Source organism: Carya illinoinensis, chromosome 4, assembly GCF_018687715.1.
Source record: "Carya illinoinensis cultivar Pawnee chromosome 4, C.illinoinensisPawnee_v1, whole genome shotgun sequence".
In the NCBI taxonomy this organism is placed as follows: domain Eukaryota; kingdom Viridiplantae; phylum Streptophyta; class Magnoliopsida; order Fagales; family Juglandaceae; genus Carya; species Carya illinoinensis.
Window position 1 is genome coordinate 21,942,647 of NC_056755.1, and position 15,639 is coordinate 21,958,285.

The 15,639-nt window shown below is 35.5% G+C and overlaps 1 protein-coding gene across 1 annotated transcript; it reads left to right on the forward strand.

The window, feature by feature from the left end:
- Nucleotides 1–4,091: 4,091 nt before the first annotated feature.
- On the forward strand, nt 4,092–15,241 carry LOC122306362 (heavy metal-associated isoprenylated plant protein 28-like). Its single transcript, XM_043118791.1, has 2 exons — nt 4,092–4,158; nt 14,874–15,241. The coding sequence occupies exons 1-2, from the start codon at nt 4,092–4,094 to the stop codon at nt 15,239–15,241; spliced, it is 435 nt and encodes a 144-aa protein (XP_042974725.1).
- Nucleotides 15,242–15,639: the final 398 nt, after the last annotated feature.

Consider the following 15,639-nt stretch of genomic DNA (forward strand, 5'->3'; position numbering starts at 1 on the left):
TTTTTATGACTTAGCCGACTGGGTATGTGGATAAAAAATTCCCTCATCATGTCTGTCGTCTCAAAAAGGCACTGTATGGTTTAAAACAAGTGCCCCGTGCGTGGTATGCCAGCATGAGTTCCAAGTTGCTTGATTATGGGTTTCTTAACTCCAAACCATATACTTCCCCCTTTATTTTTAATTCTCATCACATACAACTTTTGTTCTTGTGTATGTAGATGACATACTTATCACAGGGTCATCTCAAGCTGTAGTTACTTCTCTTATTTTGTTTCTCGGTGTTGAGTTTGCTGTCAAGGATCTCAGCCCCATCCGCTTCTTCTTTGGTATTGAACTTGTTCCTAAACATGATGAACTCTTGCTGAGTCAAAAACGATATGTTCTTGATTTATTATCCTGAACCAACATGTCAAATGCTAAGGCCATGCCATCACCTATGTCAACCAGCTCCCACCTCTCTTTAATTGATGGTGCAAATTTTTCTTATCCTAGTCTTTATAGGAGTGTGGTTGGAACCCTTCAATACCTCTCTCTTAAACGTCCTGACAGCATTCTCAGTCAATAAGGTGTGCCAATTCATGCATAAGCCCATGGATAAACATTGGGCTGTTGTAAAACTCATCAAGTGTTACCTCTGGGAGATTGTTGGTTTTGGCTTATTGCTGCGCCCAAGTCCCTTGTTCCAACTCTCAATTTTCTCCAATGCTGATTGGGTCAAGAGCCCTGATGATAGAAAATCCATCGGGGGTTATTGTGTCTTCCTTGGTCAGTCTTTAATTTCCTGGAGTTCCCAAAAACAACCAACTGTGTCAAGTCCCTTGTTCCAACTCTCAATTTTCTCCAATGCTGATTGGGTCAAGAGCCCTGATGATAGAAAATCCATCGGGGGTTATTGTGTCTTCCTTGGTCAGTCTTTAATTTCCTGGAGTTCCCAAAAACAACCAACTGTGTCAACGTCGAGTACCGAGTCTGAGTATAAGGCACTTGTGAATGTTACATAGGAATTACTATGGATTAAATCTCTTTTACATGAGCTGGAAAGTTTCTCTACTAAGTGTCCATGCCTCTGGTGTGATAATCTTGGGGTAACGTTTTGTCAGCCAATCCAATTCTCCATGCACGTATCAAGCATGTTGAGATTGATTATCACTTTGTCTACGAGCAAGTTCAAAAATAAGCTCTCGATGTTCAGTTCCTACCTAGCGAGTCCCAATTTGTGGATGCACTAATGAAACCTTTGCCCACTGTGCGTCTGATCCCCCTTGCTTAGCTTGAGGGGGGATAATAAGGCAACTATGGATTTGGCTACTGATATGCCTCCTCCTTCACCAGACTAGATCTTGTGATTGCTGCTTTCTTATCTCTACGTTATTACTTTCGTTGTATACATCTTAAGCACTAATTGTATAGTCAACTCTTGTAATTGTATATATACATGAATACAATTACTCCACTTGATATTGAGGGAGATTACAACATTTGCAATACTGTAATTATTTCTTTAGGGGCGGAGGTACTAGGGATTTGCAGAATATATATATATATATATATATATTTTTAAATTAAGACTACTTGATTTTTTTTAAGACTGGTTTTATTAGTACTATGAACACATTTCTTATGATAAGAGATCTAATGAGACCAACATATAATATAAGGTTATGGGTGATATATACTACACATAAAATTAAAGTATGTACAATTTGAGGATAAACCAACCGATGCATCCCTTGTGGTTTAGGGAGATGTTTGTGTTAAAAGATTTTCTTTAAAATCTAGCTTACTCTTTCTACTCATGATGATTTACAGTGTACTTGGATAAACAATATAGTTAGAGTTACACATCCTATTTACACATTTCTCTTGCTATGTAGTACTCTATTTGAATTTCTTTCCTACACTTCATCTACTACAGTGTATTGGCCACACCTATATTCTCTGGGCATTTGCTAGAAACAAAAGTTTCTTGTATATTGATTTCCTTCAACTTTACAATGAGGAAGTGCCTCTGTATTTATACTAATAAAATAGATACAAAGAATTCTTTACAACAGAAATATTATAGTTAATAAAAATAAAAGTGCTGCTACGGTTATAAGGGATGATTGGAGAATATTTTGGAGGATGCTTTGGCTATTGGCTCCTGTAGAGTATTTTTGATAGAGTTGGCATTGTGTGCTATCTACACACCACATGCTGTATGGTGCATGCTGTTGCATGCTGCGTGTCCTGCATTTTGCAATGCAAGTGTTGCTGGAGCAGGTTTCATACCCGCTGCTGGTTGTGCATTATTTGTACATTGCATGTCAGGTATTGCATTAGTGGCTTGAACAGGCCCCCTCAAGTCAAGCGGCAATGAAGACAAGTGTGGACTTGAACACAAGTGTTGAAACCGTGAAGAAGACAAAGGTTTTGTTAGGAGATCTGCTACCTGATCTTTTCCAGAGATGAAGGCAACTTGCAAAGATTTGTTGAGAACTCTGTTTCTTAAAAATGAAAATCAATTTTAACATGTTTTGTTCGAGCATGGAAGACAGGATTGGATGATAAATACGTAGCCTCCAAGTTGTCACAATATAGTAATGGAGCAACATTTAGGTTGATGCTGAGATATCAACATAGATGTTGGATCTAGATAGTTTCTGCAGTGGAGTGAGCTACTGACTTGAACTCAGCCTCGATTGATGACCTCGTTATGGTTTGCTGCTTCTTTGAGGACCATGAGTTCAGATTGCATCCAGAGTAAACACATTAGGCACTTGTCCACCATCTATCCTCTAGGCACCCAGCCTAATCCGAATCAAAAAAGGCAATGAGATTCATTGAAGGTGAACGAGAGAAGCTTAATCCAAGCTGGGACGTGTTCGTAAGGTACCTAAGTATCCTTTTTACTGCTTGCCAATTAGGGACACTTGGAGAGTTCATGTACTGGCAGACTTTACTTACGGCGAAGGCTAATTCTGGCCTTGTAAATGACAAGTATTGGAGAGACCCTACTGTACTTCGATAGAAAATGACATCTTCAAATAAGTTGCCTGAATGTATGCTAAGCTTTTCAGAAGTGGCCACTGGGGTCTTGAATGGTTTTGCTAGTGTCGTGTTTGTCCTGTCCAACAAGTCAACAATATATTTCTTGTGAGTCAGTAACATTGAACCATCTGAGTTATGTGTTACTTCAGTTCCTAAAAAGAAATGAAGCTTGCCGAGGTCTGTAATTGGAAAATCTAGCCGTAATGCATGAATAAGGTCATTAATGGGCTGCATGTTGGATCCCATAACAAGAAGATCATCTACATAGACTAGTACATAGAAACATGCAGAACCATTAATTCAAGCAAATAAGGAGCTATCGGCAAATGAAATATTGAACCCAAGATCACTGAATTTCTGATCTTGGTGATTGATTTAGGCCATAGATGGCTTTCCTTAGTTTGCAAACATGATGAGGAAATTGTGGATGTGAGAAGCCAGGTGGTTGATTCATGTAAATTGTTTCAGATAACGGTCCATAGAGGAAAGCATTTTGAACATCATATTGTTGGACAGGCCATCCATTTGTCACGGCAAAGGCTAAAACAAGTCTGATAGTAGTGGCTTTGACCATGGGGCTGAATGTTTGATCATAATCCAAACTACATTGTTGAAGAAATCATTTTGCCACTAAATGTGCCTTCTGCCTTTCTATTGTACTATCGGCAAGTCGTTTGGTGTGTAATATCCACTTACATGATACTACATTTTGAGCTTCAGAGGCTGGTACGAGTGACCAAGTATCATTTGCTAGGAGTGCATTAAACACCCTTGACATGGCTTCTCTTCATTCCTTAAACTACTGTGCAACAGAAAAGCATGTGGGCAGTTTTGGGATAAAGGAGTTGCTTGAGAGATGAGTTTGAGGAGATGGCCACCAAATGGTGCCATTGGTAAACTAACATGGTCGAATTGAACCAGTTCTCGAGCGAGTTGCCATTGTGTGTGCTAGTTGTGTAGGAATTGGTGCAGATGGTTGTGGTGAAGGCTCTGAGGAAGAAGTTGGAATTGGACCTAAAATGCTTTGGGCTTGTTGTGGGTGTTGTGAGGGGGATACGAAAATGGGAAGGATAGCTTTAGGGGGCTCGAGTAGTTTTAGTGTGGTGAAACTGAGACTATCTTTGAAAGGTAAGTGAGCTTCATTTTGTTTTATGTCTTTGGAAATGTAGAGTCTTTTGGAAGGGATGTGATAACATATTGAGCCTTTGTGAGCTGTGCTTAGGCCCAGATACACGCACTCCACGGCCCTCTAATCAAACTTATGTGTTTATTATAGGGCGTGTTAAAGGCCAACATGCCAAACCAAAAACTAACAAGGCTTTGTTATCTGGTTCCTTTTTGTGAAGAATGGAAAAGGTGAGGTGTGATTGAGAGAAGGGGATGGCAACATGTTGATTAACTACACGACATATTGAAAAGCATAGGGCCAGAATGTCAAAGGAATTGAAGCATGTGCAAGTAACGTAAGGCTAGAGTCAACAATGTGCCTATATTTTCGTTCCACAATTCCGCTTTGAGTGTGAGCTTGGGGATGTGTTAGACGATGAATAATGTCGGTGATGGAAAGAATATAAGTGAATGTTCTGAATTCCTAACCCCAATCTGTTTTAAGTTGCTTAATTTTAGTGTTGAAGTATTGTAATTCAACATAAGACTTAAATTTTAGAAAAATTGACAAAGCTTGGGACTTGGTTTGAAGAGGAAATAACCATGTATACCAAGAATGATCATTAACAAAAGAAATGTAAAATCTAAAGCCATCAGGAGAAACATATGGTGCAGGTCCCCACAAATCACTAAAAGCTAAATCGAAAGGAGAATGAGACTTAGTATTTCTAGTAAATGCAGGTACACGATGGCCATGGCACAAGCATTACAAAAATACATTGAAGACATTTTCTCAAAAGGTAGACCATGCTGAGGTAAAACTGTGTGAACAAATTTAAAGGAAGGGTGGCCAAGACATGAATGTCACATTGAGAAAGAGGAGAGAGAGCTTGTGTTGGCCTGAGGAGATTGAGGTGATAGAGTGTAGAGGCCATTACGAGCTGTTCCTTGGAGTAGTGTGTTCCCCGTGATGCGGTCCTTTACATGAAAATGATCATAAAAGAATTGGAAAAAGACATTATTATTAGAATAAAACTGTTTAACTGAAAGGAGATTTTTAGTGAATGATGGAACACAAAGTAATTTGGTTAAAATAAAATTTGATGAAGAATGTGGAAGAAGGGCTGAACCAGTATGGGAGATTGGGACAAATGATCCATCACCAACTTGAAGTTGTTCTGCACCAGTGTATTCAACAGATTGAAGATTGAGATTAGCAAGCTCGCTCGTAATGTGGTTTGTTGCCACCGTGTCATGATACCAAGTGGCATCGGTGGGATAGGTAGAGGCACTGTAATGGGCTAAGGCAAGAGCTACTGAGGTGTATGCTTGGTTAAATTTGCATATGCATGTGAGGGCCATATGCCCCACCCTATTGCAGACTTGACATACAGGTCTTGTATCAGTTTAGGAAGTAAAGGAAGTAGAGGAAGGTGAAATTCCCCAAGTACCCCTATAAAACCACTCAATTTTCTTGAACAAATTGGTTAGATCTCAATTATCAAGATTATATAATGAATCAAATACGTAAAATAAATAATCAAACTTGTAAGACACAACGATTGGTTACGAAGGGAAACTCTTTAAAAGTAAAACCCTACAGGGTAGCCAAACGCAGGAAAGTCAATCTTATTGTTTAAAAATCAATTACAAGTAATTCTCAATTACAAAACTTTTTTAACTTAACTCTTTTACTTGTCCAGACAAATGATCCATTTTTCTTCTACTACAGTAGCAACCAAAACCTCTGGCGAATACTTACATTTTTCTTTCAAACTATTGACTTATGTAACAACCCTGTCCTAGGAAGGGTGGAATCACTACTTACATACCTATCCCTCTACAGTAATCTCTCTCTCACTTTTTTTTTTTTTTTCTAGTAATATGCGATCAACATGAACATGGCACATGTGTACTCTAAATTTCTAATTTGATAAAGGAATACTTGATAGCCATTCTATTCAACATTCATCCATAAGAGACTCTTAGAGTCCATCATACGTTCATAAAAATATAACTTTTCTAGTGAGGAAGGGACTCCATCTCTACCTTACATACAAGAAGGCACTAAGTCAATGTATAAAGGTTTACCATCACCCCACCATAACGGTTAAACCATACCAAGATATACATGATTTAAAGTCCAACCCGATAAAAAGTCCCGACAAGGGACTCATCCCAACATAAAAACAACATCTATAAATATAACCTATCATCTATGTAAGGTCGAACCAACAAGGAAGATACTAAGTATTTGCCTCTCCCTCTACAGTAATGCCTTGCTTCCCAGCCTCTTTGTCATTACTTGGACGTTTAAAACATAAACACAAAAGTGAGTCTAATACTCAGTAAGTAGTACACCATGTTGTTAACTTACTAATCATCTATTTTTTTTTCTTTTGAAATCATGCATACATAAACCTTTGCTGATTTTGATGATGCTTTCATACATAAACAGTTTAAGAAATAAATCATACTTTCATACATAAACATTTAAACAGTACTTTCATGCATAACATTTAAACAATACTTTCATGCATAACATTACTTTCATATTTTATTTTCATTTTGCTGGTACACACTATTACGCCCGTGTGTTGGGTTAGTGGTCTTTTGGATCTGATTCCGCTCATGGCCATGGGTTGGGAATCCTTCCGTCAGGGGCAGCACTGGGTGCACTACTAGTACTATTACCCTTTATTGCAATCTGCTCAATCCTTTAGTACCATCATTCATTTATCAGTCATAGCCATCACATAGTTTTATACATTAAAACATTCATTTCCTTTCAGTCATTTCAATCCTTTTCATTTAACAGTTCATTCATGGAAAAACGTCATTCAGTCATTTCTTTCTAAATAAACTCAATGTTGTTTAGAGATAAAGTCGATAATTATTTTACATTCATCCAAAAATTACAAATATAATGATAAGATAAACCTTATCATTTAGTCATCTAATCCTATCCAAATTTTGCCTTTACAATCTCCTCCTTTGGCAGATTGGTGACAAAACCAACTTGATGAATGTAATACAAAACCTGTCAAAAGCACAAACAGCAAACCAATAAACTGAGTAGAAATTCTAAGCAAATAATCAAGAATAAAAACTTATGTCTAGCAAAAATAAACTTTCTCCCCCTTAATATCATTCAACTCTCTCTCAATAAATTCATTTAAGCAAATTCATTAAACTCTCACTCAGCAACACACTTACTCAAACTCTCGCTAAATTTCACAACACCAAAACATTTCAACATATTTCAATTTGCTCTTCCAATACTCACCCTTTTTGTCACTAATATGACAAGACACAAAAGAGAATAAATATCACTTATATGTGCCAAGATGAAGACACTAAAAAAGACATGATGAACAACTCTCATGTGTCTCAACTTTTCATGGATTAAATGCACTTGATGTATGAGTATGAATGTATGTCAACCAATGAGAAAATAATTGAGACAACTTGGTTGAGACAAAAAATCAAACCCTTGGTGGGCATGAATGTATGTCAAACAATGAGAAAATGATTGAAACAAAAAATAAAACCCTCATGAAAACCGAATGAAAAAGGCCAAGAACCCACTCAAAAATCGTCCTCAATACATGCATAAAATAATTTGAAAAAAATCCAGTCACTATCCATTTAGCCCAACAAATAATCAAACCCATCCTTTACATACTCAAAGTCCACAAACCAATCTTCATCAAACACACTCCGATCCCTAAACTTAAAAAAGAAAATAAATTTGAATCAAACAGGCTTACCATGATGTTGAATAGGAGTCAAAGATTATTTATTCTTAATCTCGAGAGAATCGAAACCGGTATGGGTGATATGGGTAGAATCTGAAAGTGAAAAGATGTGAGAGTACCTTAGGCTACTATATTGCAAGGGTGAGGAAATAATATCGGGATGAGGCTGAGTGCTTTTTGAAGCGATATAAGTCACTTAAACAACTAAGACCCGTACTACTATTATGCCTCATAAAGTCCTAATGGGACTTAACCAAACACCTATGAGGCCACATCCCTGACATAGACCAACACTCACAATTAATCACACACAACACTTTAATAATATTTTTTATTACTTCATATATTTTATAAATAAAATGAAAAAAAAAACAAAAAACAAAAATAAAAATATGGAATAATCAAATCCTTTTTTTAATAAATATATATTTATTATTTTATTATTATTTTTTAAAATATGAGCAATGAGACAAGTAGCATGCTTAGATGTATCTTAGGTCAACCATAGTGTATCTCACAAAACAAATCTTATCATTTACACCCTCTCATTTGCCACAATCACTATGGATGTTCACTCCTCATAAGATCATTAATGTCAAAATTCATGTGAGTGTGTGAGTGAGCAAACTTATATAAGGTAACAACTCTTTAGTTTTTTTTAATATATTTTTATAATATTATCCATGAGTATTTTCTTCTTGTAGATGCTCCCAAGAGATTGCCACTCATCTCAGAAGTCAAACTTTATGTTAGGGCCTAGATACATGAGCATCTCCACCAAACGCTAGTTTGCACAACCCCCCCACCTTTTTATGTCCATTTTTGTTGCACGTCTTTTTTCACAATGATTAGAGCAACGATTTTTTCTATAAGAACTTAAGGAGATAGATCCGTGTAGGGTGTTAGTCTTTTCCCACAATGATTTGACTTTTCTATATGGATCAACTCTTTGTATTTAGCAAGGGGAGAACTCTTTATTAATGCATTAGGTTCAACTAGTATTAGTTAATTCAAGGCATGAACAACCTCTACGATGAGTATCTCAATATCCAATATAAGTTCCAATTATACTATGCATACATACAAGTTCTTCACTATGTATTGAAAATGAACTTTGTCAAAATAATCCATAGGGTTAGTATGCACAAAGTGAATTGTACAAAATAGAGAGATGCATAGGTTCAAGAATTTATTAAGTGAGAACACAAGTGCTCAAACTTTAACATATCAAGTATGCAATTTCTTTTAAAAAAAAACTTTGAAGCAAACCAGAAAAATAATATATATACGTTTTTTTATTTAAAAAAACTGACAAACAGTATCATACGCAAAAAATAAATAAAAAAATAAAAATAAAAATGCATATCCTAGACTACTGATATGCAATGAATGCAAGAACATTTGGCCTTTTTTTTTTTTTTTCTTTTTTATCAACACCACTTTGTATGATCTTTTCTTTATTTTGAAAGTAAAAATCTGCTAGTTCACCAAGTTTGAGACTTGAGAAGTTAATTTGTTGACTCATATCACAAACTTGATTCTCTATACTTTTCACTTTCTTTTTTGGGTTTCTTTCTCATTGGTCTATCATGTGAGGCTCTTGGAACATGAGTTTTAAACACTACCTTCTTTGGACTTCCTCATTTTGACTTACTTTAACAAAAATGATATCATTTGATGAAGTGGCAGTGGATGATGAGCTTTTAAGTTTCATACCTTGGGAAGTCATGTACCCCAAACTTGTGTGATTACAACTAGATTTTTGAAAACTCAACATCTTGTCAAGATTCTGAGTTGCATTTTTTTCTTTGCATTCTCAAATTTTTTTAACTCTTTCTCAAGTACTCCTTGTTAAGCATGTAACCTTGATACTTCAATTTCATATATCTTTAGTGGCTCGGACAGATTACTCTTCTCACTTTCCACAGCTGTGAGATTTTTATACAGCTTCTTATTTAATTTCTTCAATTTGATTACTTCCTCACATAGATCATTATAGGCTTCTTGTAAACTTAACTCATGATCAGCCACAACTAGAGCAACCTCCAAATTACTATCATCATCATCACTTTTAGATTTTGTAAGCACAATATCAGAAAAATGATCAACAACAGTAGAAAAAGCCACAAAAGAATTGTCATCATTAGATGATGAATTTAAAATTTCAGATTCTGAACTGTCACTAAGTGTGACATTCAATGCTTTTCCTTTACTTTTTTTAAAATTTAGACATTCAATTCTTAAGTGATGATAACTAGAACATCAATGACAATTTACTTTGTCATTTTTCTCTAATTTATCTTTATTCCAATTTTTAGACTCAGTAGAAAATTTCTTACCTCATTTTTGCTTTCCACAAGCCTTTTTTTTATTAAACATGAATTTTTTGAATTTCCTTGCCATTAGAGCTATATCCCTCTTCGTTCAAATTTTCTTCATCAAAAAAATCATCTTGATCATCTTTTACTATTTTGAAAGCAATGGACTTAACTTTTCTTGTTTAAGGAAGTGAGGATTCATATGTTTGTAAGGAACCGACTAGCTCTTCAACCTTTATTGTATCCAAATCCTTTATTTCCTCAATGGTAGTAACGTTAGGCCGAAATCTTTCAGGTAGATACCTCAAAATCTTTCTCATAACTCTTGAATCCTCCACCCTCTCGCTAAGATTAAACCTGAAATTTACAATATCATTTAGTTTAGCATAAAAATCATTAAAACTCTCATATTCTAACATTTTAATCTCTTCAAATTTTGAGGTTAGCATCTGCAATTTTGAATTTTTACTATTCTGATGCCCTCATGTGTAATCTCCAAAATATCCGAAGGTTCTTTAGCAATCTCACACATGGAGATTCTTTTAAATTTTTCGGCGGATACCACCATGAAAATAGCATTAAGTCCTTTACTATTCTAATTACAATTGCTAATTTCATACTTTGTCCAAAAATCTATAGATGTCACAGGTTTAGTCCATCCTTGCTCAACTGAAGGCCATATATGTTCATCTAAAGACTTGAGGAAAACCCTCATACGAATTTTTCAATAAGCATAATTTTCCCTATCGAAGTGTGGTGGAACATATAATGATGTTGACATCATCTACAAGGGCACGTATCACACTTGAATGATTGAATCATGCTCTGATGCCAATTGAAAATCTCCAAGTAGCTTTGTAAAATTACGAAATTGTTTACCAATTTTTTTGAAAAAATTGATTAGATCTCAATTATCAAGATTATATAACGAATCAAATACTTCAAATAAATAATCAAACTTGCAAGATACAACTATTAGTTACGAAGGAAAACCCTTTAAAGAACTCTTTAAAGGTAAAATCTTATGGGCAACCAAATCTAGGAAAGTCAATATTATTGTTTAAAAATCAATTATAAGTAATTCTCAGTTATAAAATTTTTGTAACTTGACTCTCTTACTTGTCCAGACAAATGAGCTCAACAGCAGACATGACAAATTGGTCTTGTTGAGCCCAGGTTTCATACTCTATGTTAGGTATGCTAGTGGGAAGTGCTAGTGGAGTGGCTAACAAGAACCATCAACATACTTGTATAGACCTTGGCCTCATAAGTAAGGGACAAGTTGCACTTTCCAGAGAAGGTAGTTCTTGGCTGTTAATTTTACTAAGAGTATATGAGAGAAATTAGATGGAGGGAGGGAGGGAGAAGAAGAAGGTGTTGATGAAGAGGAAAGAGTACCTATGGATTCAGACATGGTAAAGGAAGAGGAAAGAAGGTGAATGGACGAGTAGTCCTCGGTATGCTTTGATACCATGCTAGAAACAAAAGTTTCCTGTATATTGATTTCCTTCAGCTTTACAATGAGGCAGTGTCTCTGTATTTATAATAATGAAATAGATACAAAGAATTCTTTATAGCAAAAATATTATAGCTAATAAAAACAAAAGTGATGCTACGGTTATAAGGGATGATTGGAGAATATTATGGAGGATGCTTTGGCTATTGGCTGATGCAGAGTATTTTGGACAGAGTTGGCATTGTATGCTGTTTGCACACCACATGCTGTGTGTCCTGCATTTTGTAATGCAGGTGTTGTTGGAGTAGGTTTCATGCCCGCTGCTGGTTGTGCATCATTTGTATGTTGCATGTCAGGTATTGCATTAGTGGCTTGAATAGCATTTAACACCCAATTCACATGAGTTTTAAGAATGGTTTCATTTGTGAGAGGTAGTACATATGTCCGTCCACATTTTAATTATGTAACAGTACTACCACAAGTTCACAAAAATATACACAGGTGCTTTTATCATTGTACTTTCAGATCTTATAATACAACGTGAACCACTCTAAATTATAAGTGCAGGGTTTTGCATGCATTTGTGACTGTTAAATTTCATTATTCTATTTTCTGCTTCTCTAAAATCCTAAAATCACAAGTACGTACTTAGCAAGACATCTACCTTTGACCAATATATAAGCACTTTGACTAGGAATTGATATAAAAAAAAAAACCTACCTAATTAATAATATTTGGCTTCACCGGGAAGGTTTTCATCTATTGACGGAAAAATAAGATTGAAAAATGATCCGGTAAGGTCACTATCATGTGCATTTCTCTCAACTTCCATGATCATTTACTATATATATAAGTAATGCTTAATGTATGATATATGTAAGTACCATCATTCAATTATTATGGCCTTATAATATATATTTTTTTAAATGACCCTTTCATTGATAATAATAGATCAATTATAGAGCTAGTTTGTCAAACAAGACATTACCTGAGATAAACTCAGGACTCTCATTACAATCTCATTACTATAATTAAAATTGAACTTAGCTAATTGGTGTGCAACACCATTTCCAGCTTTCGGTATCCATGCAACTTGCCAATCCGGACTTCTCTTAAGTAGTTCTTTGATGCCATCCACTATTTGCCCAAACCAAAGACAATTTTCTTCTTTACTATTGAATGCACGTACAACACTTTGTGCATCGCCTTCAAATATTACATTGCAAAAGTTAAGTTCATGATGGCCTTATACTTAATACGAGTATTATTCACTTCCAATATATTCGACCATTTTAATTTGAAGCGTACGTACATATAAATATTGGTACTGATCTATGCCAGCTAGTAAAGTCTCTCTCTCTCATAAAAAATCAAGGGCTCCATATCTGATTTTCACTGGATGGGGCATCGGAAGGGGAGGAGGCCTTGGCTTCCTCCTCCTCCTCCCTCTCATTCCCTCATTCCTCCATTTACCCACCTTGTCTATCAAGATTTCTTTTGTTTAGTTTTATTTTACTTTTTTCAAGGTCGAAAAAGACAAATTCACATCTTTTCGACAACTAAGACAAGCATTGGACAAGCATATTCACAGGTCAAAAATCGTTAGGAAGAAAGTAGTGGTTTTATGAAAATCATTGTGCTCGGTCCTCACCAAATCACCAAACTCGCCACCACCAGACCTTTTAAATCTAACTTTTGTGACTGAAAAGAGACAAGTGTATTGCCTTTATGGGCCATCACATATTCTGAAATCTACTGGAGTTGGTCCAAACTATAATCCATTATTTTTCGAATTTATTTTACTATTTTCCTTTTTGGTTTCCTTATTATTAATTAAAACAGAAAAAGATTTTGTCTCTCAGATGTTTGTTTGTGTCGAGTCATCTCTTTCTATAAAAGGTGAGGTTGAGTCTCTGTTTAGTCAGAGAATATTATCTCTTAGATATTTGTTTGTAGAAAATACTAGCAATAGTGAAGACTAAACCAATCACAAAAGGAAATAATGTACTGGTGGAGCTCCAAATGCATTATTTTGATTTAAGATGTCATGTTTGATATGTAAACAATCTAGAATATATCCGATTACAGATGCAAGTTTCTCTAATGAATGAAGGAGGACAATTTTCCTTAAAAAAAGTACTGATCATGAAAGAGAATATATATATTCCATCTACGGGTTGATAATGATCAGTTAGATATTAATTAAGAGAATATATATATATATATATATATATCCGAATACCTCATGATTTGAACTAAAATGTATTATTCATTTCCAATAAATTAATAGAGAGGATATTTTTTCCACTTCACCTTAATATTATTGAAGGTACTAATTATAATTAAATAGATAAGATCGATGTAATTTCAGCACAAAGTTATGCACATGTTATTTCAACTTTATAATAATGTGTATATAATATATATAGTATTTGCTAAGGTATATATTAATTAAGCTATAAAAGTCAATGCTCATGTTATATTTACATTATATATATATAAATGTATGAATGTATGTATACCATATATGCTTAATATGCATGAAGTCAACGCCAATCTTAATGCTTGTCGCTGGTATAGACGCTCATGCAAGAAATGGCGGAGTACTACATGTCATTAGCACGTGGCTACTCATGTCCATTGGTTTCGGAAAGGGATCCAATATCCGAAGTAATGCCTCCTTTGCTTGAAACCCGTATAATATCCGGCCCACAAGACAATAATTAGATGTGAAAGTCGGTGCATTAATGGAAAAAGAAATGATAATGACGCATTCAGCAGTGTGCAGTACGAAATCAACAGATCTAGCGAAACAGCTAGCAGAGGTCGATATGTATATATATATAGAGGTGATCACTCCATTCGCATTTGCCTCTTATAGTCTAAAACTGTGAAATAGGTTTGGAGTTCATACATTTCTTCGTCCAACATTCTCGACACCCTTCACGCGGCCACCTGCTTCTTGTTCAGAGATCTCAGAGAGAGAGAGAGAGGGAGAGAGGGAGAGAGAGAGAGAGAGAGAGCATTTACTACAAGCAAAATGACAGTAAGCAAATTAATGATCTACCTGCCCGATCTGGGTTTCTGTTTAATTTGCTGTGTCTTAAAACACTTTTTTTTTTTTTCTCAAATCGGATTCTGTATGTTCCAATAATCAAGTTTACTTTCATCGATCCTTAACTAATTTTGTATGTATATATGCAGGTGTGGACGACGTTGACATAGACATGGCGATGCAGAAAGTGACGGTCACCGGATGGGCAAACCAGAAGAAGGTTCTTAAGACAGTGAGGAAGACCGGGCGGAGAGCCGAACTGTGGCAGCTGCCCTACAATCCGGAGCACTTCCACCACAGTAATAATACGGATCAACAGCAATATTATTGTAACGGGCCAATGAATCTTTATGCCCCCCAGCTTGCATCTTCCTACAACTACTACAAGCACGGCTACGACGGCGATGCTCATGCTTCTTACTATCACAATCCTAGTTCTCATAATTCCACCCTCTTTGGGTATCAAACAAGTACAGCTTTCAGTGATGATAACCCTAATGCCTGTTCTATCATGTAATGTTCCATGTTTCTTCTTGTTGTTGGTGTTGTTGTTTTTTTTTTTTTTTTTTAAAATAATGATCGATGCATTAGTTTTATGAAACATCACATGACTTTCTTTTTTATGTTTGTTTTGTTGTCTACGTGCAGTTTGTCCTAATTGTAATTTATGCCAACCCATGGGGGTTTCCCTATTTTCATTGTGAACTAATGAAGAAACCATGCTAATTAAACAATATATGGATCCTTAAGACAAAAAATGGGGAAAAAGTTATTTTTGCTGATGATTATGAATATGGTTGTCAAATGTAGACTTCCAAGTAGATCATAAATTTAACTCTAGATTCCTCCTCTTAGATGTCATATGTACGTAGCATCGACTACAACAAATTAATTGGGCTTAATTAGCGGCATCCC

Coding starts and splice junctions, on each gene's coding strand:
- LOC122306362 (XM_043118791.1), top strand. CDS start 4,092: ATGGGAAGGATAGCTTTAGGGGGCTCGAGTAGTTTTAGTGTGGTGAAA. Junction 4,159..14,873: donor ACTGAGACTATCTTTGAAAG/GTAAGTGAGCTT, acceptor GTATATATGCAG/GTGTGGACGACGTTGACATA.